We start from the raw sequence: 27334 nt of genomic DNA on the forward strand, positions 1-27334 counted from the left end.
GCTACACTCACTCTCTCCTACCTTTCTGCTTAGTTTCCCTCCTTCTTTGTGTATGTTATTGCCTTTTTTTTTTTTTTTTTTAAATTTTTGACTCTTCCTGGTTTGTGATTAACGTGGAGGTAAATTACCACCAGCTAGTCGTAGCGTGCTGAGGACACACAACCTCCTCTGTAGATGAATGGACTGAAAATATGTCACATCTGGCTTTTCCTGACCATAAAGTGCCTCAAGATGACTTTGTTGTTAATCTCTGGTACACAAATAAAGTTGCATTAAATCTGTAGGGGAACAAGTCATTAGACTGACAGATGTTTGTAGGAAATACTTGAAGTAAACCAACATGTGTGTTCGGCGTGTCTGTGCATGCAGCAACAACTCATCCCACAGTTGGCTTATTTTAGGTCCATATTTTGATTTGGCTTTTATTTAGTGGGTGAACTGGTGTGATTTAACAACTGCCAGTGGCCTCGCTTCATGCTAAGCCTGTTATTCCTTCATTTCAGGACAGTGATGGAGACAAAAGTGACGACTTGGTGGTGGATGTTTCCAATGAGGTAAGACGAGGGTTTGAGCTGCTCAGCCACATTCTTCAGTCAGAAGTCTGTGCAGAAACCAAACAGTCCTTTTTTTGTCTGTAGAAGCTTTAACACCTCTCACTGTGTTGTCAAAAAGTCTGTCATAATATTGGTTGTTTGCTTAGAGTGTGTGTTTACTTGCTGTTTCTTTTGCCATTCATGCAGAATGTAAGACAAAGAATACAAAGAGAAAAGGGTGTGACAGGTGAATGAAAAGTGCGTGCATGTGTGTGAGCATACATGAGTATATTTATCTGTGTTTGCACATGAGGCCCCGGCTTGTTTGACCTACATGTACATGCCAGTGGCTTTCCTCCGCTCTGTTTGCTCAGTCTCACCCTCGGTCTGTCTCGTTTAACTCTGCAGGATCCAGCCACGCCTCGAGTCAGCCCTGCTCACTCCCCTCCTGAAAATGGCCTGGATAAGTCACGGGTGCTGAAGAAGGATGCTGCGCCTAACAGCCCCGCCTCCGTCGCCTCCTCGGGCAGCACACCATCCTCTAAGGCGAAGGACCACGCCCATGTGAGTGTGAGGATGAAATAAGGAGGTTACAGTTGGATGGGATGAAGCGTGGACTGACAGACTAAAGGGCATTTGTCAAGTGAAGTGGATGTCTGTGTGAAAGACTAATGCGCAGGCTTAGCAGTTGGCTGCTACGCCGTGCTCCAGGGTGCAGAGGGTGGATGCACTCTGAGGAAATCAAACCCTATAGCTCAGTCCTCTCAATCTCCTTTATGGCTTACCCAATAAATGGTCATTTCTCCATCGCCCCGAGGCAGTAAATAACCAGGAGACACGGCGGCAGGAGAACTGCTGTCTCTTGTCTTTTTGGTTTAGCTCATCTTCCATCCCTCCATTTTCTGTAACAGTGAAGCATTTCACCAACATCAATGTTCGGCCTTTAAAACATGTTTTAGTGATGATTAGCTGCGTTCATCCTCCATCACTGTTTCTCTCCATCACAGTTCAGAGTGTCACTTTCCAAATCCCCCCCTCCCCCCACCATCTTGTTGTTCCTGACAAGCTTGACTTCTGACCAAAGGTTTATGCTCGACCCCCAACATGGCTGTAATGAAGTGTCTGTGTTAGACTGGATTAAGCAGAGCTGTCCACTCTGGATTTCCTGCCGTAGGGGGTATTTTTGACTTGCGAAGGGGGGGTTGTTTGAATCCTGTCATGGATGTGATTTCACTTGTGTGTGTGTGTGTTTGTGTGTTGGAGAGAGAAGACGAAGTGAACTTACAGCTTTCAGTAAGAGGATACCAAACACCCTGAGAGTAAAGAGTATCTCTGTTACAGAATGACAAGTCGTCCACACCGAGCCTGAAGTCCAACACACCCACACCGAGGAATGAGGCGCCCACACCGGGAACCAGCACCACTCCAGGACTGCGACCTTTAACAATGGGCAAACCCCCCGGCATGGAGGCTTTAGGTAAAATCTGCCTTTCTTCTTTTGTTTAGTTTTATGAAGACGTTTCCAGGAAAAAAAGATTCTGTTTGCGCTGATCAGGGAACAATGTGAGGATTTTATTGAACCAGCTTAGCGAGAAGTGATTGGATTTATAGACTAACAGAACCAAATCTGAAAAGTTTAACTGCAAAGTCCAGGTTGTAATTTCATGTTTTAATTTTGTGACACAATCCTATTAATATCTGTACTCAGAACTGAAAGTTGTGCGCCGTTTATATGTAAGTGAAGGAAATCTTCGTGTCCTTTAGCTGCGCCGGCCCTGCGTACACCTCTGTCCATTGCCGGTTCTTATGCCACGCCATTCGCCATGATGGGTCATCATGAGATGAACGGATCCCTAACCAGCCCAGGCGTGTATCCAGGTCTGATTTCGCCACAGATGAGTGCTGCTGCTGCCGCCGCTTATGGACGCTCACCAATTGTAACTATATTTTGATATTTTTCAGCTTGATGCTACCAGTAAACGTGTTTGTCTTCACTGTATTTATTCCAGCACCTCCATTATTTACAGATGCTGTGAGTTGGAGCGCATCACTACAAAAGAAAATGAAAACTTACACATCTTTTTATTTTTATAACACATAACTATATCTGCTCGTCTGGCTGAGTCTGTTGTGTTTACTTTCACTTTAAAGGTGTAGTATGTAAGATTTTCAATATTTTCAAAATAAATTAAAGAAATAACTACAATCATTAATTAGTTTTTTTTTAAACATGCAAGTTCCAGTTTGTCCATATTTGATGCGTTATTAAATGACACATTTAATTAATGACAAAGACCCTTCTTAAATGTTTGCCTACCAGTAAAAAAAAAAAAAAAAAAAAGAGCTTTTTGTCATTAATTAAACTTGTCATTTAATAACGCATCAAATATGGACAGACTGGAACCTACATGTTCAAAAAAATTTATGATTGTAGTTATTTTATTTTGAAAATATTGAAACTCTTACATACTCCACCTTTAAAGATGAGATTAAAACTCCAAGAATGCATCTCTGTGTCTAAAAACCTCCCAGGTTTTGTTGAGCATCAGTTTAAGCCTCATGTTGACCTTTTCTATATGCAGGGAAGCTCAACCTGAACATTTTGGCTGCTATTGGAATATAAGCTTAGTGTCACTTTTTTCCTCGTGCAGGCAGGGTTTGACCCCCATCCTCACATGAGAGCTCCAGGCCTGCCAGCAAGCTTAACTTCTATTTCTGGAGGGAAGCCGTACGTATTTACATTTTTATTCATTTGCATTCGACTTGATTTTATGAACAGATTTGTCATGTTGTTAGTAAAATTGACGTGTGTTTCCTCTGCAGAGCTTATTCTTTCCATGTAAGCGCAGATGGTCAGATGCAGCCTGTGCCCTTCCCTCCTGATGCACTGATAGGCCCTGGGATCCCGCGGCACGCTCGTCAGATCAACACACTGAGCCACGGGGAAGTGGTGTGCGCCGTCACCATCAGCAACCCCACGCGTCACGTCTACACTGGTGGCAAGGGTTGTGTCAAAATCTGGGATATCAGCCAACCAGGCAGCAAGAGCCCAGTGTCCCAACTGGACTGCCTGGTAACTAACTAGCTGTTTATATTAGTCTGTTTTAACCCTTTCAGCCGTGGCAGAGATAAGTGATCATGTGATCGCTGAGACTTGAGCATCAGAAGTAGCGTTCCACAGCTGCTAACAAAGAGGTGAATAATTCAGTAAAGCGTCTTGCTGCTGTGCTAAAATAATCCTGAGTGAAGGAAAATGCCTGCTGAGTAATGATGTTCTGATTGGCCAACCCCGTCTGCCATTACCCAGCTCATTACTTCTTCCAAAGTGCCTCCCGTTTCTCATTTTGATACCGTGGCTTCATGCCGCTCAGCTCATATGGCCTCCCACACCCTTAAGGTGTGTCCAGAGTGCAGTTCACTTTCATAAAGCCATCAGGGTGCTGTTTTAATTCGACCAACAGCTTCCATGGTGCTTTTGATCTGTCTTCCTGCTCTTTGGAGCCTGGCTGCTCCTGCCTGCAGCCCCACCGTCTCTGTGTCTCTTGTTAAATCTGACATTCACATCTTCACTAACATGAAAGAGTCCGCTGCTGAAAAGCTCCACTTGTCAGAGAAAAGGTTTAAAACAAATTCACTGAAGAACATTTCTGACCTCTTTCAACCTTTGTTTCACATGAAGAGACAAATTAAATCACACAATTCATCAAGATAATGACGAGACTTTTTTCTGCTCCAGAACAGGGACAATTACATCCGCTCCTGCAAGCTGTTGCCTGACGGCCGCACCCTGATAGTGGGTGGCGAGGCCAGTACGCTGACCATCTGGGACCTGGCTTCACAGACGCCCCGGATAAAGGCAGAACTCACTTCTTCTGCTCCGGCCTGTTACGCACTGGCCATCAGCCCCGACGCCAAGGTCTGCTTCTCCTGCTGTTCTGATGGAAACATCGCCGTCTGGGATCTCCATAATCAGACCCTCGTCAGGTCAGCACTTTGGTCAAAGAGATGTTAAAAAAAGAAATAAACATTTTTATGATCATTGTATGAGTTTATACCTTAACGAGTGTGTTTTGTACGTTCCAGACAATTCCAGGGTCACACCGATGGAGCGAGCTGTATCGATATCTCCCACGATGGGACCAAACTGTGGACCGGAGGGCTCGACAACACAGTGCGGTCCTGGGACCTCAGGGAGGGCCGACAGCTCCAGCAACATGACTTTACCTCACAGGTAGACCGACTTCTGGAAAGAAAAAAAAACAAACCAATCCGATCCAGATGAGGGCAATGTGTTTATTTTAACTTTCATGTTTGGCTGTAAAACCTGATTCCTCATAAGTTTTTGTTGCACCCCTGTTGCAGATCTTCTCATTGGGTTACTGTCCCACTGGGGAATGGCTGGCGGTGGGTATGGAGAGCAGTAACGTGGAGGTGCTTCACCACACCAAGCCTGACAAGTACCAGCTGCATCTGCATGAAAGCTGTGTGCTCTCACTCAAGTTCGCCTACTGTGGTAAGTTCAGTTTTGTTACTATGGAGTTCTTCTGACTTGACTGCATATAAAAGCTGTATAGCCTGATTAATTCTGTACACTAAGAGGATAAAGCTGGTGTCCAGTTGTAGGTTAAATCATTGAAATATACAAATCTGCCAGAGTTTAGGAAACATAATCTGATGGTACTCAATTAAAAAAGCCATTGTCTGGCTGCTCTATATTCACGTGAAAACATTTGGACACAAACTTCTTATATGTGTAACTTGTGTATATCAATTAGAAATGAGATGCTTCATGTTGCTTACAGAGCAACAACTTGCCTTTAAATAATTTCAGTACTTGAAAATTTAAGATTTTCAACATTTGTCCAAAAAAGAAAAAAAAAAAACCCTACAGCAGTAAAGGCCAAGTATTGCACGTCGGTCCGATGTTGGTTCTACATTTTATCATTCTCTGCTTCAGAGTTCTCGCTCTAATGAATCAGTTTAGTGATTAACCGAGCTTTATATTTGCAGGGAAGTGGTTTGTGAGCACGGGGAAGGACAATCTGCTCAACGCATGGAGGACTCCTTATGGCGCCAGCATATTCCAGGTAACAGTGATGAACACACACATCGTACCACATCCACTCTTCAAAATGAATAGAACCAAGTGTCCAAACCCTTGACTGATACTATTATGGGGTGTTTACATTTACAACCACATGGTCTTGTCACCTGTTTGGCCACAGTGTGAACAGGGCCGTGGCTGAAGGAAGGGACCTCAATGGTCCAAACCTTGGCTACAGATGCAGGGACATGGTCTCTGCTATGGATACGGTTTCCTTAAAAGGGGTTGCATCTTGTGAAGGGCACACTTACTGCTCCAGACTGTTGTTCATGCCTACGTCTCAGAACACACTCTTTTTGGAATTCTTGACTTCCTTGATTTGAACCCAAGAAGTGGTTTGTTATTGGATTTCTTGGCTTGCTGTATCTTGCAGTACAGGATCCCTGCAGTAAGCCGTTTCCAGTGAGGGCACATTCTCATCAGCCTTTTTGGTCCGCATCCGAATACATTTGCTCGGAAAGTCCGCTTTGTTTGAGGAGCTGTGAATGCGCCAAACGAAGTCTGATCAAACACAGGCCTGAATCTGTTTTAGCGAACAACAAAAAAAGTCACTTCCTGTATTTGACGTAGCATTGTATTGTGGGTAAATACATAATGATCGCATTAAGAGTCCTGTGCCTCGTCTATTGATCATACTGCGGTCATTGTTGCAGCATATTTGCATAAGACAAAATAAAAAACCAAAACAGCAATAGTTAAACATAAAACTTGGTTTTCTTCTTCACGTGGGCCTTTTGCTAAAGAATGCAGATATTATTGTAAAGGTTTGGCTCATTTGACCAAAGTGCAGCATGAACACTATCTCAGTCTGCAAGGATACACCCCCCTACAACTGAACAGAGTCTAGCAGACTATCCTGATGCGAATGCATCCTAAGGAACACTGTCCACTTGATTCAAATGAAATGGTTCAGATGTAATCCCTTAAAGCTGGGGTAGGTAATCTTTTTCTTTCTCTGGGTGAAGTGGTTTACTGTAAAAACTGACCAATCAAAACATTCGGACTGAATTGATGTTGTTCATTTCCTATATTTCGTAAGATTCTTCTCCAGACTCCCCCTGCAGCGCACACCTGATTCAACACCCTGCATATAAATAGTGTGTTGGGATGAAAATACAAAGTAGTGAAGAAGTAACTCTGAAGGCAAACATGGCTGAGAAAATGCAGGAAGAATTTCGTTGGTGGAAAAAGCTGTGAACTAGAAAAGCGCAAACCTCCTCAAACGGTGATCCGGATCACCACCAAAAGTCACCTCTTCCTTTTCTCATTTCAGTAAAATCCGTTCATACATTTTTGAGTTATCTTGAACACAAACAGAAAAATGCCGGTAAAAACACAACTTCTTTGGTGGAGGCATGAAAAAAGCCTTGGATCACGCAAGAAGCAAAGTCAGAGGGGGAGGAGCCAAGACAGGGCGCCACTTTCATATCTTGCTAGCTCCCCAACATTACCTACCCCAGCTTTAACTTGTGATGCTTCAGCCTTTGCAACAGAAGTACAGGCGATCCTCGGTTTATGAACGAGTTCCGTTCCTACCGCTGCGATGTAACCTGAAATTCAATGTAAGTCGGATTTATTATACATCATATTAATAGAAAAACAGTAGAGGTAATTCAAATACGTACAATACGCAATACGTCCTAAGAGCTTATGTGAACCCTCATAACTTCAAAACTTGCTCTATTTTTTTAAACTTACATTTATTTGATGAGCGTTGTAAAGTTTAAAAAAACGTGAGTCAAGAACTGCTTAACCTGAGGATCGCCTCATGATGAAGATCCAAAACAAAAAAGGCCCATTAAACACATTGCTGCTGCTTGGTTTTTGTTCCTTTTACTGGTCATACATTTACTTTACCACTTTTAGATAAATGAACATTTACTTTAAATATATGGAAGTGATTTGCAGTTTTTGTTGCTGCCACAACTACATCTGTTCACAAACCAAAGTTCAATTTTTTCATATGAACTTTAAGGTTAATACACGCCTAACTCGTGTGGTTTGCTTCAACAGTCAAAGGAGTCTTCCTCCGTCCTGAGCTGTGACATCTCCGCAGATGACAAATACATCGTAACAGGATCTGGTGACAAGAAGGCCACAGTCTACGAGGTCATCTACTAGAGGATCTTTGCTTTTCTCCGACCAACTGTGGACTACGGCTGTTTGAGGCAAACCACACGTGTTGGATTAAGGAGCGCCGTTGGCCAATGGATGTACTGGAAGGAAATTACTTTTTTGTCCCTTTGTGTGACGTTTTGAGATATTTTTTTTTTCCCCCCTTCAGAATATTTGGATGTGACCTGATGAAGCAGAGCTTCATTTCTGAGAAACTTATTCCCCAGACATCTTGTGCAAAATGTACATATTGGATTAAATAAAAACCTTTTATATATATTATAAAAATATATATATTTTCATGTCCTGGGTGTACTTGTGATTATTGTTTTGGTTCGCTCACCTCCATGATAACTGAGTGACCAAAACATGGACTTTTAAGCTATTTTACTGATTTTCCTAAAGCACATTGTGCAAGCTGATCTTTTCAGTAACCAAACTGAGGAGCACGGATCTCTGCACACAGGACTCTCCGTGGAGATTTGAAAATGGCCTTTTGTCACAGTGCTCTTACCTGATGATGGAAACATGTCGGATCTGCAACACGGAGCACTTTGACTCGGGTGGAGCCTCGGCTGATTGGACCACTCTGGGATCAAAGGAAGGACACAATTCAGGAACAGACATGGATGTAAATTTACTTACATGTACAAAGGAAAAAAAAAACTTACAAGTGTACAAATTGTTCTGGTCTGTCTGTGCTTTTGTTCTACCTTGTTTGGTTGTGGGGGGGGGGGGTGTTGACATTTAGCCTAACCTTTGGACCTCAGTTCACAGCAGAAACATTGCGACAGGCTCAAACGAAATGACTGTGCTTTTGCTAACTTGACGTAAAATAAACGTTGATTGCTCCACTGATGTTTATCCAGGCAGAATTCAAACAGTCCAGTCATGCCATTCGGACCCCTCTGGCTTCTGTATCTTATCAATATTCCTGGAATATGTTTGTTTGGCTGTTACAGGGAGGCAGACTGCACACGTCAGGTCTGGCTTCACAGAAATGTTTAGTGCCTGTAAATGCTCACGAGGACGGAGGGAAGCTCATTTAGATGTAAACAAATACTCAAATTAGCAAATCAAGATGATTTGGGTGAATAATTCTGGTTTGTAAACTGTGTTCTTGTCAGCATTTACCACAAGAAGACAAAAGGGGCAAAATGCAGCTCTGATTCACACCAAAGTATGTAGCAAATGCTGTCAGCACTGAAAACAAACCTATGGTTGTAAATCAATAAAATTGTTTTTATAGAATGTCCCATTTCCTCATGACTGATCTGAAGGTTCAGCCGGTGTTACTGAAGTCATAATCCAAGCAACCGTATTCATAAAACTTCATACAGTTCAGTATTTTTTATTTTTCATTGTTCTGCATCATGAGTCATTCAGCCGTAACGAGGAGACGACTGATGTTTGAGGAGTTTTCTCACTTTATAGTAACTCAAAGAGCAGAATCAGGATTACAAATATAATTTTTACAGCAGTATTTTGTTATGTGACGAAGAAATTTCCCATAATGTCGAGTTAATCCATTTCAATGGAAATGACAGGAGGTTTGTTTACGATCAAATGATCGGGTTTCTATTTTCATTTTACTATTAGGAAAGGCGTGGAGGGAGGGGGGCGAACCTTTATTGCCTTTTCTTTAAAAACCAGATAAATGGAGCTTTTCTATCCAAAAATGCTGTAAGAACAGTGTTGCTGCAGCGAGGGAGATCATTGCCTCTGTGAATATCTGATGTAAATATGTCTGAGTGTTTTAGCTCTCCTACACTGATGTTAGAAGACCAGTACCGGAGCAGTGAGTTTTGGCTCACCTCAGCATGAAGACCCTCACTGTGACCACGATCCTTCGGTCCGCTTTGCTGGTTTCTGAGTGAAGGTTCTGCACAGCGTTGGCTGGGGGTGTAGCTGCTGTAGACACGGATCTGTTTGGAGAAAACAACACAGTTTGAAGGTGTTGTCACTAGAAAATAAAAATCAACAGATGTTTCACTTTGTTAAAGTCGGTCAAAACATTAAAGGAGCTCTACGATGCTAGTTCTACTTTCTGAGCTTTCTACAGAGTTATAGTGTTGGATACTCATCAGACACATGAGCGGCGCTGGTTTTTATCACCTAAATGCATGTTTGAGTTTTCCTGCGCCTCTCTCTACGTCCGGTTTCCATGGCGATGGAAATGATTGGTTTTAGAGGGTTTTTTTCTACTTTGAAATTTTAGTGACGTCCCGGGGGAGGGGCTCAGTGATTGGTCATCTTCTCTAGGTTGTGCATGTTCACGAAAACAAAGCCATCGCCCACCTTCACTGCTCAGTATAACTACTCTTAGCAGTTGACCAATCAGACGCAGGAATAAGGGCGGAGCCTTCTCTGTTCGCTTGTTTCTGGCAGTGGCTGATCTGAGAGGACCAATACGAAATGAATGAAGTGACTTTTGAAAAATGCTTGATTATTTCTTGACATTCTGAAATTGCATATAAAAATAAATTATTATGCACATTTCAGTCCAGAGACGCTTTTTAGTTAGTTATAGAGTTAGCTGATAAGTGCAGCGCTGCAACCCACAGACATCACTTTTATTACTGGATCCTGTTACCTGAAACACTCGCAGCAGGTAGGATTGATAACTTCAGTAAGAACTGATCCCATAAATCAGCAAAAACTGCTGCAGTTCTGCATTTCTATGCTGGTGTTAGACTGGGATATAAATAAATGAATCAGGAACTTATTTCTGTGTTTACCAGACAAGACAAAACAAGCCGGTACGGTAGATGCAATTATTGAAAATTGCTGCAGTTAAGTCCTGATTGTGGCGCAGAAATGTCTTGGTCACAACTCGCACTGATTAAAAACGATGGAACGAGGAGGATAAACTGAAGCGAAGGGTGTGGACGACAAAGAGGTGGTTATTGTGACTTAATAGCTTTGTTTCCAGACGGGATGGTTTGTGGTTTCAGAGCTGCTGACAGGAGTCGCTGTGGGAGGGATGAAAAACAGTTTGAGATCAGCGTGGAAAGCCAAACCAAACACACACTCACACCGTGTGTGACTTCTATGTTGCCTCACTTGAATCACACAACCAGCAGAAACACATTTGGTCACACTCACATTTCAGAGGCTAGTTTTGGAATTTGTGGTTGTGCACTGATATCAGAGGTGATTGTGAAACACGATCACGGATTAAAAGTCTCAAATACAAACCAGCGCACAACAACGAAGCTGGAACTTTTTCTGATGTGTTTCACCAACTACTCACGATACACACTATTAATGTCTGAATCCTGTCACACTGAGTCACGGCTCTGAGCAGTTGCCATGTCTTTCCTTTCTCTCCTCCTCTTTCTGCTCCCACAACAGGAGGTGAGTACATTCATTTTCACTTTTGTGGGGGTGCTGGCTGTAAGACTGTGATTTCTGACTGTGCCTGTGAGAGAGAGAAAAGTGGGGGCTGGGACATGGTGTGGGGGTGATTTCAGCTGAGTGTGTGGGCTGAAGGCGTTGTACATATGGCTGAGCTATGAATGCATAAATGGACATATTTTGTTCAGATACATCCACATCATTTCCCAGCCCGAGGAGCTCCAGCTGACCTGGTGTAAATGTTAGTTCTGGAGGAAATGCGACCGCTGTGATGATTCTGTTTACAGTCAATAAAAGCTGCTGTTCTTACTGTACTTTGTACCAGGTTGAGGTCTTCACAGCAGAAAACAGGATGAGCACATCCTCCATTGTTCAGGGTTTATGAAAACATTTGTTCAGCAACACGTTTTTAGTGTAAATATGAAAGAAAGCCCACATCCGTTTTGTTTAACTATGGGCTGTTTGTGAGGCTGAACAAATAGTCCATTAACCAACAATGTGGTGTCAGACGTGATTGACTGCTTTCTGTAGACATTAATAATCCTCATCCACACAGCTGAAGTTTGCAGTTTCTTTATGCAAAATGCTTTGTGAAGTTATGGGTGCTGTGTAAATGTAAGCAAAAAGAAATTTTAGGAGTGGACATCCATCGGCTCAGGTTGGGACAACGTCATGGTTTTAGCATCAAATAAAAAGGTATAAAGAGTTAAAAAAAAAAGACTGATGTTGCACTATTCAAAGTGAAAACGAAGACACTGGGCAGGAGGAGCAACGGTTGCAGCGAATCAGGCTGAGATGCTTCAGACTGACTGTTGCATCGCGGCACACCTCAAGGAAACTGTTGTCTCTGACAGTGGAATCAGCTCTGATTCAGACTGGGGGAAAATTATCAGTAAACAGCTGAATGAGGCCACAGACTTCAATCTAAACTGCAAACTAGAAAACTTCTGAAAAGAAAAACAAAGGACTTTTTTCTCTGCTTTCCAGCACTAAAAAACGCTGAATATTCACAGCTGGAGGGGGGGAACCTGTGGCGGGTTTACACATGCAGGAGCACAGTGACACACATCCATCAGGTCACTGCAGAAAGTGTCACCAAACTTTAAAGTCACAGTGGCTCCAATGGAGCAGATCAGGATCAATAATGTAAAGACCCTTTAACTGATTTGAAGCTTGAAGCTGTTTTTATGATAGAAATACTTCTATATTTAGATAAAATAAACCTGGACTTGACAATTTTTAAACATATTTTACCAAAATGATGTTACTGTCCTGTATCAGAGCTTACTGTCACATCAATGTAAGTATGAAGGAAAACATGTTCCAGATGCTTCAACGTGTAACATGGTTCAGACTTCAGTCAGGCGGAAATAAAGGAGTAAACACACACACACACACACACACGCATGCAACGAAATCATCAGCAAAGCGGTAATACTAGATCCTGAGTGTAGCAGTGTGAAGTTTTTTCTATCTGTTAGCTAAAGGAAATGAGACCAATACCAAATACTTCATAAAAGTATTTTTTGTATGAATTTCTTGTTTTTTGAGGATACTTTTACAGACTGCTTTGTGTGACTGCAATCTTGTCTGGAATGATTATTTATCTGGTACTGCAGTGCAGCATATAAACAAACAGTAAAGTCATATCTTATCTTATCTTGACCTGCTTTAAAAAAAAAAAATCTGTCCTAAACTGAAACTTTGGTGTAGACCGCTGGGAAAAGTTGTAGTGCTCCTGGATCATTATTCTTATTACAGTGATTGTAAAGAAAAGTGTTTTCATAGTGAGCCGACGCGTACTTTTTCAGATTGAGGGATGTGATCCGCTGATCTTCATGGAAGAAAATCATTTCCACATCATCAAATTTGCTTTGCAAGTTTGCAAAGAAAAATCCAACCAGGCTTAATGCAATCTGGGAACAAATCCCGTGAGCCGAGAGCTGTATTCAGCTGCAAGATGTATTTAGAGAAAAACAATGCAGAATTTCATCAGGAGAACATTTTCAAATGTGAAGCAGGAGATTCAAAAAACGCCTGCAAGTCCTGAAAGCAAACATCCCACCATCTGTTAGAAATCTGAAGATGAGAAAAGGTGGCTTCTACAACAGAATAATGAATAAATATGTAAACTAGTGACTTAAAAGCATCAGAAATCTGGGAACAGACCTCAGTTAAGGTGGCATGCTGGATAAAAATCCTCCAAAGAACAGAACAGAGCTCTTAGTTGCTGCAGGAAGCGTTTACAAGCTGCAATACAAGCATTCAGACAGAACTAACCCCCCGCTTGGATCATTTCACACTTTTTATTGTTAAATAAAACTTGTAATATTTTATCTAAAGGACACTGATTCAAAATTTAGTCAGATATTAAGAGTGAAGAATGTTTCATGGAGGACGTGTAATGGACAGTGAAGAACTGTGTGAGGAAGTTAAGCGTACTGAAGCTGAAGAGTCTGATGAAACATCAGCGCTGACTTCACAACTTGACTGTAATAAATAACAAGGGTGGGAAATCGAATCTTCTTGGGCATTAAGCAGCAGAATGATGGTCTGGCTACTGTGTTGTTTTTTCCTAGTTGAAATTAAGAAAAATGACGAGCAAAATAAGTTTTTTTTTGTTTTTTTTTGTATTTTTTGTTTTCAGTCAACAAAAATTAGCATATTGAAGAATCGTGACAATAGCAACTTCAATTGAATGGGCACCCAAAAAATCGTAATGGAATCAAATCGGGACAAACACATATTGTCACAGTCCTAATAAATAACTGATGATCCAACGCAGCAAACATGCTCAGTGTGATATTGAAGAATAAATATAACAGTGGTTTGTTTATTTTTGGACCGAAGGAAATGTTCCAATAGTTTGATACAGAGATGTTGGGAAATAACAGAAGCCACAGTATTACTTGAAGGTGGCCGACAACTTTGTGTTTTCATCTCTTTTTATTGCATGAAATAGGAAAAAAAATCATCTCTCTTTTCTTTTATTTCTCGCATGTTTTCATCCTCCACCACCTTGGCGTCCTCGTGCCATCCTCTCCACAGCTCTGTCTCTGTTCTGTGCTAGCAGCTCCTTTGAGCACATCAACACGGCGGAACCAAGAGCCCCCAAGAAAAACTGAGTGTACGAAGACAACACATGAAGAACAAGAGAGTCTCCTCCTCTTCCTCAGTCACTGGATAACCAAGTGCTCACAGAGAGTAGAGGGAGATTAAAGGGAGGTTGTGTAGAGGCAGAGCGTGATGGTGCTTCAGCTCCCAGAGGTCATTTGGGTCCCTTTGAAAGTATTCTGGACTCGGTACATCTGACCTGTCCTTAAGATGAGAAGCTTTCATCAATCTCCACAGCACACAAGAGCCCACTCAGGATCAGTGTCTCAAATTGGAGGAGGATTGTGTGTGTGTGTGTGTGTGTGTGTGTTGAATTTTCATATTGTTATGTATAATTCAAACCTTTTACTGATATAAAAGCTTCGCCTTGATCTATGATCACAGAGTTGTGGGAGCAATGCTCAAACAGGATTTCTTTTTAAGTTTTTTTTATGCACGAGAGACGAGAAGGGAGCCATCCTAAAATCCTAAACAAACCTTTTCAGGAGGAAGTTACCGGAAAAAGTCTGAGACGATGGACTGCATGTTCATGATGGGTAGTAGACGATGATAATGGCCTTTGTGTCAATGCTAATTGATATTTGGACTTTTGAGTTTTCTTAGCAGGTTACTACTGCAAAATGTCTCCTTTTAATCAAAAACAGCAATATCTGCACACCTTGGCTTCATACCACGAATGATGAGCATCGTAACCGGAAACAGTGGAAAAAAACAACACAAAAAACAAACAATTAATTAGCATACACCTCAAACTGGTGTTGTAAACCTTTGAAAGAAAAACTTAACTTTTTCCTTTTTAGGTTTAAAAATTTATCTGAGAATTATAAAAGTATTTTCAGTGGAACCAAAAGCAACCTGGTCAGAGAAGAATTAAACTACAGACGTGGTGAGAATTTGGGGGAAAGTTTTTATCAGAGAAGTTGAAGTTTTTCAACAGGAATTAAAGATATTTTGAAGCCAGCAGCAAAACATCTGACACTCAGTTTCCTGACACGTAAGAAGAAAAATCACAAGGGGGTGTTTCCATCAACACCAAGGTCAGTTCAGTTAATTTCATTTTAATGAGATGGGAAAAGGAACACTGTGGTGAACCTGATTAAGATCTTATGAAAAGACCTTCCCCTTTGTTTTAACAACACTGCAGGGTCACCTTCATAAGCATCATCTGTGGCTGTTCGGACATTTCATCAGATGTAGGCTGTAAAATAGTTTTCTGGTTCACCAGACTTCTTAAACCACTTGGGCTTGACATACTACAACAACCACAGCAAACACAACAAATATAATAATAATAATAATAATAATACTACTACTACTACTACTACTACTACTAATAATATGATAATATAATAATGAAAATAATAAATATATAAAAAATTATAATAATAACAATAATAGTAATAATAATAATAATAATAATAATAACAATAATAACAATAATAATAATTGAAGAATGTTCTCCTCTAAAAGTTGGAGCAAGCATTTTTTTTATAGCAAGCAGAAATCAGGTTTTCATTTCTTGGTAAAACAGAAACTGTAAAACACTTCAACACAGTTGCTTTAACTGCAGAGGTGAACGCAGAGGTTAACAAGCTCAGCAAAGCAAATAATTGGTACAAATAAGTCATTAGCACAGTGGAAAGACTCAGATAAAATGTGAAGGAGCACTAATTGAACATGATTATAAACTTCCTTCCTTCCTCCCCCATCAGCTGCAGCTGTAATGAGGAGGGCCTTCAAGATAATTAGGATCACGGGGCAAAAGTGCCACTAAGGAGAAACTCAGAGGGAGACTGCTCCATACAATAAAACACTGCATTACCACTTTACCAAAAACAATTGATGATTTGCATTAACCCTTAATCAAATTAATTTGTGTGAAAGGTCTGCCAGGAAATCCACAATAATTAACCTGCAGATTTGTAAATTTGTTGCTTTGAGCAAGACTAAACGTTGATAAGTAAATGCTAAATGGACTGTACTTACAAAGCCAGTATCATGACTGAACATCAGTGTAGTTAAAAGTCAAACAGCTAAACATTTTGTTAGCTACTATCTGAGCAACAACTTGATGCTGATTTCTTTAACAAGTAGTCAGACATAAACAAAGACCCAAATTTTATCATCTTAAACATCAAATGGATGCTACTGCTTCTGATCACATGTGGTAAAGGTGAGGGCACTGCCCTCCAGGTCACACAGAGCTTTCCTACCAGGCTGGTGCCGATGCGGACCCCGAGCCTGACTCCGAAGCACTGGCTCCCAAAACTTCTTACCAAGCAACAGGTCTGTGCTGATCCAGAGCTAAGAACACATTAGTTGCATCAGCGTTTGGGGGATGGGATTAGGTCGCCTACAGAGAAGCAAAGTTAAACCAACATGTTCGAACCAGAGAAGCCATAAAAGAAACAAAGTTGATCCGAAGAGGAGACCCAGCGTTTTCTGGCAATTGAGGTCTGAAACTGAGTAAAATCTGGAGGGGGCTGATCGGACTAAGCTGGTCTTCAGACACCTACTGATGGAGATGTAGCAGGCTGAGAAGGAACCATCAAACAGCAAGGAAACAAATGAAAAAACCTGGAAAATAAATAAATGAGGGCCCATAAAACAGCTGGGACTGCCCCCCCCCCCTTTCCTCAGTCATCATCCTCAGCTTCTCCTCGGTGTTGTAGACCAGGGAAGAAATGTAAATATGACGTTATCGATTGATGCTGTGATGTGTTTCTGTTACTACATGTATAATTCAGACACCTGCAGCCCTGGTAGTTATTTCCTCTGATGTGATGTTTATTTTATACTGACTTGTTTTATGTGTTAGTTAAACTTTTAGACAGAAGCAGGACTCATACAGAGCTGCTGGAATATCTGGAGAAGTGAGATGAGAAAATGCAGGAAGGGGAGCGAGAGGAGCTTTGATATCACCGCTACAAAGCCTAAAAAACATTAAGGACAACAAATATGCAATGGTGACTGTTTACATGCTGTTTTTAATAGAAAAAAAAAAGACCCCCCCCAAAACACAATCCTTGTCTACCATGTGTGTGAAAGGTGTTCTATTAATTTCATTTTTTATAAAATCTTTTTCATTTAAGAAGCTTTTTTTTCCACCGCCATGTATCAGCAGTGAATCATCATCACAACAGATTCATGTTATACTTTATATTATATATTTTCATTTTTGTGAAAAAACTACTTGTAAATGACACCAAACTTAAACAGGAGGTAAAAGTTTTTAATACTATGAACCTTGTATTCAAATATATTCAGAATCCAAACCTCCAACAGGAGTTTAAAGACCTCTGATGTGAGGGACTTCCTGGAATCACACGTAAAATGTCTGCTGCTGCTGTCATGTAGGAATAAATTCTTCTCAGAAACATTCTTTTTTTTTTGTCTCTATACAAGTGTCATCTAAACGTGAACATCAGCAAACAGCAGCTGTGGATCACAGGACGGAGACTCAGGTCTCAGGTGGACAAAGTCTTGCATTTTTCCCGATTTCACTGTTCGCCCTGTCACTTGTTTATGAAGACTTCTTTAGTAAACAAAAGACAATCCATTGAGAAGACTGAATTAAATATGAGATTTTGTTATCAGATAAAAGTGAAGCTAATGCAGAAGTGCCTAAAAATGCAGTTCAGTTCACCTCTCATCCACTAGGGGCTCCAAAACAGAGCAGATACCCATAGACTCCCATGTTAAAAAGACCAACTTCACAGCAGAAATAAACAACTGTGCAGGTAGTGAATTGTTTTCTAACTCTCCCATTTTAAACTAATTTAATCTTGAATTTTGGCATATTTAGGGGCGTGTCCTTTTGATTGACAGGTACCTGATCTCCCGCTTCAAGTAAGAAGAACGTAGAAAGATCCCAATTTTCAGCCGCTTAACAACGTGAATTAGCATTAGCCCATTGACCTTCATTAGCTGGTTAGCTCCTGTTAGCTTTGAGTTAGCTCGGTAAGCTCTTAGCTACAGGCAGCTCTGAGTTCGCTTGATGTCAACCACCCACCATAACACTCACAGCCCCCCTCTCAGCTCCACCTCTTTGTCCATATTTGTATTTTCCAGGCGAGACGACATGGATGACCCTGCAAAGATGACGATGGTAGGAACCACCCACCGAGCTTCAATTCAACTCTTCAGGAACCTGTGGGTGAGGTCACGGAGGTTCCGTCCATCTTTTTATATACAGTCTATGGTTGTTACCGACTGAGGTAAAAATGTGGTAGTGTGGTAGGGTGGAGGCGATTGAGGTGTTGTTGCTTTATGGAGCTTGAGAATGGTGATAACTGCTGGAATTACTTAATTATTCCTGGAACAAATGTGTGTTTGACATGTGTGTGCCAATCTGTTGTGTTTCATCTGGATGACCTTCGAGCATCTGACATACAGGCAGGACTTCATGCTCATGACTACAACTAGATCTTTCATAATCCCAACATGTGTCTATGTGCTGGATCAGTAACTCAAGATGTTGACTTGGCCTTTAGAATCAGAATCAGAATAAATTTTATTGCCATTGTCAGTGAGTTACAAAATTCACAAACTAGGAACTTGCTTCGATGCTAATGTGCAACATATAACATTAATAAAATAATAGTATAAAAGAAAGAATATTAGCTATGATAAAAAATACTTTAAAAATGTAATATAAAATAAAAGGGCATGCAAAGGAAATATGTATACAAAAAAAAAAAAAAAAAAAAAGGGACCACAACCTGCACCAGCATTGCTTCAGTGAAACAACAAAGTCTGGACTTTCCAAAAGTTACATCCATGAGCAAGAATTGGACAGGATGTATCACACAGTGATGAGAAATAGAAACATTACGATTTCAGGCTACGTTTGGGTACATGGTGGAGAAATACATCCTTCACTAAAAGTTCTGTTATGGCCAGATTGTAATCCAATTACCTCTGACAAGCAGGAGGAGGTCATGCATTCAGCAGCTACGGTTTGTCAGCCTGTCAGTAACATAACTCAAAGTTAGGGACAGATTTTGGCGAAATCATCAGGAAATCTCATAAATGGAATAAAGAACAAGTGATTAGATTTTAGGGGTGATCCGGATCACTGCCTGGTTTCAGGATTTTTTTTTTTAGGATTCTTTATTCTGGAAAAAAACAGGGATCATTCCAACTTAAAAATAACTAGAAAAGCACTCAGAGTGCAGACCTCCGGCAAGCATATTGTGATTAATACAATATGCTTAATAATTAATAATAACACATCTTCAAAGTGATCCAAAATCCAGGATCTCTTCCGGATCTCCCCCAACATATCCTGAAAATTTAATCAAAATCCATCCATAACTTTTTGAGTAATGTTGCTAACGGACAAACAAACAAACTCTGGCAAAAAGATAACCTCCTTGGCGGAGGTTATTAAAAGACCAAGTAAACAAAGGCCAGAGAAATACGTAAACTAAAATATTGCGCCCTCGTGTCCACCCAGCGGCATGGAAACGAACAAACAGCACCCCTACTGAAAGCACACATCCCACAGATTCAAAACATACCAGTTTAATGTTGCTATAACCAGGATTCACTCAACCAGAGCCAAAAGAAGGCTGAATTTATGCATGACGTTTAAAAAACATTATTACATATTCTGTCTTACCTTTGCTGTTTTGCCTCCAAAACTTTAATCCATCGACATAAAACTGCATTCAGTAAAGCAACTACGTTTCCCACCGTGCTTCGGGAGTAGTTAGGCGGACAAAAATCACAATTTTCTGCCCAGTAACATCAGTTTGATTGGATGACGACAGGTGTTAAGTCATTCAGTCACAAATATTTCCTGTTTTGTCGGTGTCAATTGGTCACATTTATGTAAACATGATGACATCAGCGTGATTCTATCATATCACATGATTAGAAAGAGGGGTCGGTCATACCGATCAGCCAATCATAGCCAAAGTTACGCGCAATACGCCCACTGCATACGATTATGTGGTAGTCAGTGGCGTGGCGTCTGCTTTGGACTTTTTATTTAAAAACCAGAATACAGGATCTCTTCTGGATCTCCACCAAAATTTCATCATTTGTTCCTTGTGACACCCCCAACATATCCCGTAGATTTCATCAAAATTCATCTATAACTTTTTGAGTAATGTTGGCAACAGACAAACTCCGACGAAAACATAACATCTCTGGCGGAGGTAATTACCACAATCATCGGCTGATAAAACCTTATAGTGGATTGGCAAAGGTCTGTGCTCTCGTTTCATTTCTTTGTTACTCCATAACAGAAACCAAGATGAGGTGGTTTCCAGTTCACTTGTTGGGAGGCATGTGGGATGGCAGATTGTTGCCATATATCTTCTGGTCCTTCTCAAAGTTCAGGACATTCGGGTAACACACAGCAGAGCAATGACAGCATTAGATCTTCCCTTTACCTGCCTTTTTATCTATAAATATTCAAATGCTGCCTCAAAGCAAAAGCATGACATCTATTAGTGATTAGTATCTGAATGTTGCTGGGTATTTGTCATTGCAGGACTGTTGTATCTAAAATAAACAACATTACCTCAACACAACATATAAGCAGAGGATGCACATGGTTTGTCTGGTCTGGTGAAGCGACTACTTTCCAGAACATTTGCAAGCGGTAGTTTGTGTATGGATGTGTAGAGGGCTTGTGATCAACCAAATTCTGATGGCCTTTTTGACAAATCTGAAACTTAAAGGCCAAACCCACTCTTTCACTGGCTTTTATTTTTTCACAACTTATTTACCAGCTTATGGAAACTTTCAAATAAGTGAAGCTGTGGTCGCCAGGTCATGAAAGGTAATTCGGCTGTTTCAGTGCTCGTCCGTCAGGGTGCACAGGTGGGCCTCCTGTCTGTAGATGCAGACCACGCCGAGTGGAGAGAGGAGATGGTTGCAAAATAAACATTATGGTCTAGTTTTCTTCCCACCACCTAAATTATATCCCCCCCCCAAAAAAATCAGTTAGGAAACTTTATGACTGCTTTCATAACTATTTCTCTGTTCCTGATGAGCTCAGTTATTTTAGTAAAAAAACAAACAAACAAAGCTTTAAACTAACTTTCCCCTCAGTTTACATGCTAAAACCTTTGTGAAAATGCTTTTTTTCCTTTCTTTGCACTTTATTTGATCTATTATTGTTGGCATTTAAATGATTAAATGTTTGCTTACAAGGTTTTTATTTATTTATTTTTAGAATTATTTTGAACTAAAAAAGACTTATAAAACAAACAAATATTGGTTACAACAAACTAAACAAGCTTCTTAAGTTTAATAAGGGGGTTTTGGAAGAAGTTGAGCACTTATCTGTTCCAAAACCCCCTTATCAATGACACCGTGACACTTTCACGACATAAAACAAAAATAGTAATACACGTTAAATTCCATTACAATATAACTTAAATACAAAAAGGTAATGCACACAATAAATCATAAAATACAATGAACATTACTTTCATAAAAAAAATAATCCTATTTGCCTCATATCTTTTATTTTATATCATCTTATCATTTGAAAAATTTGTGAAAGTTATGGTCAGTATCTAATGATTTTCATGTTTTCAAAAAAACTTCATCCTCCTAAAATCCTAAATACTTCATTTTAAGCTCAGAAGTAAGTAACCATGATGGGAACACAAAGGAAGAAGAGGAGGAACGGAAGGTCACAAGAGGTGAGAGGAGAGGTGGAATGAGGCCGGAAGGCTGACAGATAAGGAGAAGGGCTTTGTGTTCTACGAACAGATCATTTGTTTGGGTGGTTAAAGGACCAGAGAGAAGCAAAGTGCAGAGTTAATGTGACAGGCAAATGAGCGTGAGCTAGTTCCTGGGATTTCTATGGGCTCTATGCAAAGCAAGAGGTGAGACGGGAAACTGCTCATTCAGTGTGGATGTCAGTGTGACAGCAGAGCAGAGAGATTCCAGCCGACAGCAACTCAAATCAGTGGAGATACAAGACCACACCGGTCGCAGTTTGTTTACAGCAAACACCTGTAGCAACAACATCATTAAACACCAAAATATGTGTTGGCATGACCAGAAGCAACGCAGGATCTGCCAAGAAGCAGCTTAGTCTCAACTGCTTTGAGCCATCCACACAGGTTTCAAATTTTTCCTGCTTCATTTTTAGGGTTAAAAGATGATCGTCTAGGGTTTAAAGATGATCGTCTAGCGCACCAGATGCTTCTTATTTATTTATTTATTTATTTTTAGTGTCTTGTCCAGCATTTAAGCAAGCAGAATGGTGGTCTGGATGTTGTGTTCTGCTGAGCAAATTTACTTTGCCAAGGGGAGCATTACTGGTATGATGATCACCTTGATTCTTATTTTATTTCTCTATTTATTTTTCATAATTGTAAACCAGAGTTTCTACTGCTGGACCAGACCGGAGAGGATAGAAGAGAGACAGAAAGACAAAGGGAAAGAGAAAGAAAACGCCTGATAGAGGTGATGCTTTACTGGTGAACTGAACTGATTGTTTGTTCTGTAATTCAAAGACTAAATCTTTCTTGGATCATGTCTGTAATGTAATGGCCTCTTCATGACTCATTCATTTCAGTCAGGAGTACCAGAGAAGAAAGCTGACCTTCTTAAACTGTGTGTGAAATCTCGAGATGGAAATAATGATATTAAAACCAACAGAGGTACATTTTTCCAGTAAAATGTAGGGACTGTTTCCATTGATACAATGCCGTTACCATTACTGCCATAGCTACGCAGCACATTACTATAATGAAACACAATGAAGTTACTTTCATCAAACTCCGGGTTTAAGGAGGTAAAACAACGACAGAAGAAGAATATGATGTCATTGTAAGCCAAACAAAGCAGACTTGGGTAAGTGTTTTATAAGTGTTACATTGTAAGACGCCCAAGCGACAGGCAGAAGTGTGTGCTTCTCCATGTCGACTACAGACAACTAATCTCATAGCATTTCAATCTCCATTAACAAAGTTGGACACAAAGCCTCGACATCCAGGTGTTGTGTGTCATAACATTGATGTTTCCTGTCAGTAATTTATTCTGCTAAATTTCCATAATGTTCATTCAGCAGATCTAATTTTCACTTTCATTATTATAATTGAAAACGCAGTTGTGTTCGAAGCTGCATTAAAAGGAACATATTTTAACATGAGAAACAAAGTAACGGACTAGTTACCTTGCTGAGTAGTAGGGGTACAAAATCAGATTTAGAAAAATTGAATATCTGGGATTTTTTGCTTCACAATTTTAAAATAAATCTTTTTGTTAAAAAAATCTTTTTTTTTTTTTTTTTTTTTTTAAATAAATACAAATAATTCATTGTAAAGTTTTTTTTTTTAGTCATTCTTATTGTTTTTATTGATCTTTTTACTTGTCTTATTGGACATTAAAGCAGCACAATGATGGTCTGGCTACTGTGGTTTTTTTTCCTAATTGAAGTTTAGAAAAATGACTAGAAAAAAGAGAAAAAAGTTTTGGACTTTTTTTTTTTTTTTTGCTTTTAGTCCACAAAAATCAGCAATATCGAAGAATCTTGATAACTACAATTTAATCTGAATCGGCACCCAAAACATTGCAATTGAATTGAATTGGGACAAAAGCATATCGTCACAGCCCGACTGAGAAGTTACTTTGATAATTTCAGTATAACTAACTCAGCTACTTCTGGGAGAAGTAACCAGTAACTATAAGTATGTTTAATGTGCCCAACACTAAATTATTCCCCTCTAAATTATGAAGATACTTCAGTCTTCCTTGCAACATTAGCGATTTTGATTTGTTTGATCACGACTTTGTTTGCCAGACGTTCGTAAGTCTGCTAAGGTCACGTGACTGAATACAGGCAATACACCTACATCTGGAGGTCATGCTTTTGTTGACCTGTTGCAGGAAAAACTGCCTCAAGAAAAAGACTGAACATTTTTAGAAGCTCTTCCTTTCTGCGCCTGTCCTCTTTCTCAGTCTGAGTTTTCCTCTGTCTCACACACAAACACAGTCACAGCATATTCCCTCTCCCTCTCTCGACCTGTCTCACACACCATTACCCCTGTGAGGCGAGGAGACAACCCGAGCCAGCAGGGAGGAGGAGGAGGGGCAGCATCACTGGTAATGTCAGTAGACACATGTCAAAAGTACAGCCTGTGTCCTGAAAAAGCTGTGTGTGGTGTGACAGCAGTCCGCCTGCCGCTAGCCCTGCACCCCCACCAACCACCCTAGATGCCATCCAGCCGACACAAAAGCGTCCTGTGTCGGCCCAGAGGGAGAAAGAGAGCAAGAGAAGAGCCAGCAGGGAGGGTCATCAGCACTGCTCTGCTAGGATAAATGCTTTTACTCTTGTGGTCTCACCTCACTGCACAGCTATTGTCCTCAGGTGGAGAGAAAAAGGGCTTTGTGTGTCACAGAAAAGCAAGGCGTGAGAGAACAGTTGTGTGTGTGTGTGTGTGTCAGAGGACAGAGGTGGCGTGCATGTGTTTGTGTTGTGGGAGTAGAGTAGTTTTCCACTCAGCACATAGAAATCACTTGACAAACCTCTCGACCCCAAATCTGTCTCCATGAGCTCCACAGCTATGAATCAAATAATTGGCTCTTTAATGAGATAGCAAGCCCTCGTCCACATGCTTCCCTGACCAGCCATGATAATTCACACATCACTACAATACATGGCAATGTGGACGCCAGGTCACAGGACATGGCTCTTTATGAGCCTCCACTCTCCTGCATCCAGGCTTGTCTCAAGACTTTGTTCTCACCGAGCCAAAACTGAGGTTGTGGACCGGTCCCAGGTGTTTAGATATGGCTCATGATTGATCATCCAGTTTATCCAAAACGTTTTATGACGCTGGGTTTTAATGCTGTCTGTAGGCCATAAACAAGTTTTTTCAAAGATTAAAGATCACACATCAGACTCAATAACAATTCCATGAAGGAGAAGCCACAATCTGCCACTTATGGGACAAAACCTTCTTAACTTCTTAAATTATCATCCTGCTAGTGAACCATCAGCTATTTTTCTAAACATTATATTACAGGTGAGAATCATGTTTTAAATGGGGGGGGGGGGGGGGGGGGTGTATAAAGTGCATTCACACTGCACTTTATTCAAACGCGCCAAACCTTTACAATAATAAATCCTCATTCCCACCAAAGGTTGTGCTGCACTAGTATTTAGTAAAAGAGACGACAAGACCCATGTGAAGTAGAAAACTCCATTGCAATTTAAACATAGAGCACGAAACTATCACTGTTTTGAGTTTTTTTTATTTGATCTCATGAAAGTAAACTGCAGAATGACCGCAGTATAAACAACAGAGGATGTAGAGGACCCTTAACGCCATCACTATGTATTTACCCACAATGCAATGCTACGTCAAATGCAGGAAGTGACTTTTTTTTGTAGTCCGCTTCCTGAATTTGGTCCGCTTGAAACGGGGCAAGACCTGCGTTTGTAGGCGGACCGAGGCCGCTTCTTTGGTCTGAATCCGAATTAGTTTGATGCATTCACATTTCCCCAAACGAAGACTTTCCAAGCAAACGGACTTGAATCAAAAAGGCTGATGTGAATGTGTCCTCAGAGTCTATGCACAAATGTTAAAATAAAAAGGAATTTTTTTTTTTTTTTTTTTTTTTTTTTACTATTAAGGACATTTAAATATCAAATAAATAAATAAAATAAATTAGGAACACAAAAGGATGAAATAAAAACGGTGGAAGGGCCTGGACAATCTGGGAAATGGTGGATGGTGAAATCTGATCAGTACTTTCTTCATTAAAAGCTGCTTCTGCAGGTGGCTGCATTTGCTCAGGAGGTCTGGTTTGTTTGGGGAGGTGTGAATACATAAACAAGGATTTCTGGAAACCGATCCAGGCAGGGTTGGTTGTCTGTCTGGTTTTGCAGTCTTGGGTGACAGTTCTGTCAACCAGCAGCAGATGCTGTTTGGCTTCTCTGGTACTTTTAACAATGTCTTTCTGTGCCTCTGTCACGTATCGATCGCTGTGCTCACTTATCTCAGCTGCTATGATGCCCGACAGGAGTTTCCATGTCATGGAGAGAAAGGTTATCAGGTGATAGTTGGATGGGACTGTTCCCTTGTGGCAAACTTTCAGGATCAGGACTGTTTGTCCCTTGTTCAGTCATTCAGGGTATTTTACTTGTATGAGTTGCAGGACTTGTTGGAAAGACTCTGAACAAACCTCAAGCTTAAATTTATATTGAGCAACACTGACCAGACATCTACTGGGATTGTTATCATAATAAAGTCATAATAAAGTCAACTGTTTTAGAATCAAAATAGAGTAATAGATGTCAGAATTTATTTTTGTACACATACAATTAAATTTGTGACAAATTCTTTATCTAGCGACTTTCTTTCCAAACAAAAACCTGAACAAGCTTCCAATCACATCCAGAGAAAAGTTCCACAGAGAAGGATACAAGTAAAAATGTCCAACTCCTCAGCTGACATGAGCTGACATTAACATCTATTAACCTGCCACAACCAAATAAAAAAGCTACTTCATATGTGGATTGAACCTAAATGTACTCAAACTATTTGTGTTTCCCTTTTTGCCTCTTCAGAAGATTATAGAAGACAGGAAACATTATAAGAGGCAGAGGTAAGTGCTCCCATTTCTGCCACAGACAAAAGCCAATGTTCAGACTGTTCTTAAACTACTCAGTGTCAGTCAAGGAGCCTTCAAGGCTGCAGAAAATTGCATGTCTCCTTTTTCCATGACAACTACCAATCTCTGGATATTATTAGTTTTCTTATTTCCAAGGGGACGAATTATTGACAGATGCAGTTATTTTTACAGGCAACTGTATAAGTAGCAGTGTGTTCATACTGCAGTCCATCAGTTCCTCATGTTGACAGTAAATATTGTTCACAATGCTTCTTTTCTTTTGTGATTGTGTTAAATAAGACCACCACTACATCAAATTTGTAGACACAAATATTGTGATTGAAGACATTCCCAATGTTACATTATGAAATCTGTCTAAAATTGTGAAAATGGTGGAAAAAAACCCCATTTATATATGTATGTATGTATGTGTATATATATATATATGTGTGTGTGTGTGTGTGTGTTTATACCATGGTCAGTAAGAATTCTAATGACTACTGACATACATAATTTTAGT

At 40.4% G+C, this 27334-nt stretch overlaps 2 protein-coding genes across 2 annotated transcripts in view; one reads left to right on the forward strand and one right to left on the reverse strand.

The window, feature by feature from the left end:
* tle3b (TLE family member 3, transcriptional corepressor b) overlaps window positions 1-8365 on the forward strand; it is a 30195-nt gene extending 21830 nt beyond the window's left edge. The window contains exons 11-21 of the mRNA XM_079245821.1: window positions 504-554; window positions 942-1097; window positions 1875-2010; window positions 2298-2470; window positions 3185-3261; window positions 3357-3606; window positions 4270-4517; window positions 4617-4764; window positions 4896-5046; window positions 5544-5620; window positions 7651-8365. Of these exons, the coding sequence (XP_079101947.1) occupies window positions 504-554; window positions 942-1097; window positions 1875-2010; window positions 2298-2470; window positions 3185-3261; window positions 3357-3606; window positions 4270-4517; window positions 4617-4764; window positions 4896-5046; window positions 5544-5620; window positions 7651-7758 (1575 nt within the window). The 3' untranslated portion in view covers window positions 7759-8365. The remainder of the gene's footprint in view (window positions 1-503; window positions 555-941; window positions 1098-1874; window positions 2011-2297; window positions 2471-3184; window positions 3262-3356; window positions 3607-4269; window positions 4518-4616; window positions 4765-4895; window positions 5047-5543; window positions 5621-7650) is intronic.
* A 1197-nt stretch (window positions 8366-9562) lies between these two features.
* The window catches only part of LOC306774522 (kinesin-like protein KIF23), a gene marked incomplete at both ends in the record, with an annotated part of 158106 nt that continues 140334 nt past the window's right edge, over window positions 9563-27334 (reverse strand). Inside the window, one exon of the mRNA XM_079264601.1 lies at window positions 9563-9677. Within this exon, the coding sequence (XP_079120727.1) occupies window positions 9563-9677 (115 nt within the window). The remainder of the gene's footprint in view (window positions 9678-27334) is intronic.

The sequence above is a fragment of the Telmatherina bonti genome, assembly GCF_933228915.1.
Source record: "Telmatherina bonti genome assembly, chromosome: 1".
NCBI lineage: Eukaryota > Metazoa > Chordata > Actinopteri > Atheriniformes > Telmatherinidae > Telmatherina > Telmatherina bonti.